Below are 2,827 nucleotides of genomic sequence, written 5' to 3'. Positions count from 1 at the left end.
CAGAGAGAGAGACTATGGTAGCACTACTCAAGTGCCATCTGCTCCCCCGTGTGGTCATCTTTTCACAATCCCTAGGTGTTCTAGGTGGCTTTCCCTCTTCAGTTTTATTAAGGTATAAAAAACTAATGAACAGAAAATTTCTTAATAATAATAATAAAAATAAACAAAATATAAAAACCTAAAAAAACAAACTAATGAATAAATCTTGTTTCTAATTAGAGAATCCAGTGTGATGTTTTGACATATGTGTGCATTGTGAAACAATTAAATCAAACTAGTTAGTCACATCACACATTTATTTCCTGTGAGAACATTGACAATCTCCTCTCAGCATTTTCAAACATACATCACAGCTTTACTGTCCACCAGAGTCACAATGATGTGTGGTGAATCTCCAGAAACATTATCATCCTAGCAGAATATCTTCACCCATTGGCCAACATCTTTTTTTCCCACTTTCCAATCATCTTTATTTCTACATGGTACACACCTGTATTCACTGCTCTTATGAACATTCGTTCTTTGGAGTCTGTGTGTTTGTGAGATTATCTGTATTGGTCTTTCTCCATCTCTTTAATTTCATATATAACAATGACCCCTAGGATTATGCAGATTATTATAAAACAGGATTCCCTCCTTTTAAAAAGCTGAAGAATATTCTGTTGTGCCTGTATGTTAGTGTGTGTTTGTATACTATCAACTCAAATGCCAATGAGCATTTAGATTTTTTTCTATATTGATTATTGTAAGTAATGCTGCAAGGATAATGGGAAGAAATTATTGCATATGATGGTGGAATTTCCTCAGACTGTAACGGATTGTGCAAAAAGGAGTCTCGTTCAATCATATGGTAGTTCTAATTTAATCCTTCTCACCTTTGCTCCCTCCATCCCTTCCTCCTTCCCTCTCCCTCTCTATATCCCTCCCTCCCTTTCCCCTTTCTTCTTTCTTTTTTCCAAAACCATGGTCAATGCCTTAGTAAGTGAGTGCTTTATTCCTGAGCTACATAAAACCATATTTTGAAATTTTGAGATGTATTGTAATTTTCTTTTGTAATGTTGCACTATTTATATGCTTATCAACAATTTAAAGATAGATTTATTTTTCATATCCATTATGAACTTTTTTGACCTTTTGTTAAAGCCTCTTTTAACAAGTATGAAGTGATATTTCACTTTCATTTTAAAGTTCACTCCTTGACATTAAGTGGATTTCATTTTTTCATATGTTTATCTTTAGTTTGATTTTAATGTTAGATTACAAACAGACTTCCATAACTTTTCTTAATATACTCTGTTAGTACAATTTACAGTTTTTCCCGTTTCCTCCTCCAGGTAGCACTGATGTTCATGCTCATGGAAGGAGCAAATCACTCTGTGGTGTCGGAGTTTGTATTTCTTGGACTCACCAACTCCTGGGACATTCAGCTTCTTGTCTTTGTGTTCTCCTCCATGTTTTATGTGGCAAGCATGATGGGAAACTCCCTCATCATTTTTACTGTGGCTTCAGACCCTCAGTTACACTCTCCAATGTACTTTCTGTTGGCCAACCTCTCCTTCATTGACTTAGGTGTTTCTTGTGTCACTTCTCCTAAGATGATGTATGATCTGTTCAGAAAGCGCAAAGTCATCTCCTTTAGAGGCTGTGTCATTCAGATCTTCTCCATCCATGTCATTGGTGGTGTGGAGATGGTTTTACTCATAGCCATGGCCTTTGATAGATATGTAGCCATATGTAAACCCCTCCATTACCTGACCATTATGGGCCCAAGAATGTGTCTTTCCTTTGTAGTGACTGCTTGGTTAGTTGGCCTTACACACTCTCTTGTTCAACTGGCTTTTGTAGTTAATTTACCTTTCTGTGGACCAAATGTGTTGGACAGCTTCTATTGTGACCTTCCCCGTTTCATCAAACTTGCCTGCATAGACACCCATAAACTAGAGTTCATGGTCACAGCCAACAGTGGGTTCATCTCTGTGGGCTCCTTCATCATACTGATCATTTCCTATATTGTCATCATAATCACTGTACAAAAACACTCTTCAAGTGGTTCCTCTAAAGCCCTGTCCACACTTTCAGCTCATATCTCTGTGGTGGTCTTATTCTTTGGTCCTTTGATATTTGTCTATACATGGCCATCTTCCACCATACACCTGGATAAATTTCTGGCCATATTTGACGCAGTTTTCACTCCCTTTCTGAATCCTGTGATCTACACATTCAGGAATCAGGAAATGAAGATGGCAATGAAGAGAGTATGCAGACAGCTACTGAGTTACAGAAAGATCTCCTAAGTGCTTGCATTGTGAACATAGAAGTGCATTTTGACCAATCGCAGTGAAAATCTGCCTTTCTACATTGTTTATATACACCAATATTTAGTCTATTTTTCTTCTACTTAGGAAGGTGAGACAATCCCTTCTGAAAACAGAAGTAATTACAAATATTTACAAAGTGAAGATTATAATAATCACAAGCCTCAATTCCCAAGGAATATTTTTGATATAAATTCTTAGACATAAAGAAGCTAGAAGCCTATACTAAGAAATTTAAAACATAGACAATAAGATTTTTTAAAATCACATGTAGGGAATTCTGGCAGTATTTACCAGGGATATTTGTTTTTCTTTTTAACCTACAATTTTTCTTTATTCTTGAGAATTTCATACACATATTTAATAAAATATGATCATATCTATTTCTTGATTTCCATCCTTTAACTTTCCAATAGGTTTCCCTCCCAACTTCGTATCTTTTTTTTTTTTATAGCCTACTCAGTCTTGTCAGTATTGTTCATATGCATGGGTCTCGTGTCATCCACTGAAGC

The 2,827-nt window shown here is 36.0% G+C and overlaps 1 protein-coding gene across 1 annotated transcript; it reads left to right on the top strand.

Moving 5' to 3' along the window:
* The first annotated feature begins 1,349 nt into the window (after positions 1-1,349).
* LOC131908462 (olfactory receptor 4F3/4F16/4F29-like) lies at positions 1,350-2,294 on the top strand. Its single transcript, XM_059259505.1, has one exon. The coding sequence runs from the start codon at positions 1,350-1,352 to the stop codon at positions 2,292-2,294; it is 945 nt and encodes a 314-aa protein (XP_059115488.1).
* Positions 2,295-2,827: the final 533 nt, after the last annotated feature.

The sequence above is a fragment of the Peromyscus eremicus genome, chromosome 4 (genome assembly GCF_949786415.1).
Source record: "Peromyscus eremicus chromosome 4, PerEre_H2_v1, whole genome shotgun sequence".
Lineage (NCBI taxonomy): Eukaryota > Metazoa > Chordata > Mammalia > Rodentia > Cricetidae > Peromyscus > Peromyscus eremicus.
The sequence above is the reverse complement of the archived record's forward strand: the minus strand, read 5'-3'. Positions and strand labels throughout refer to the sequence as shown.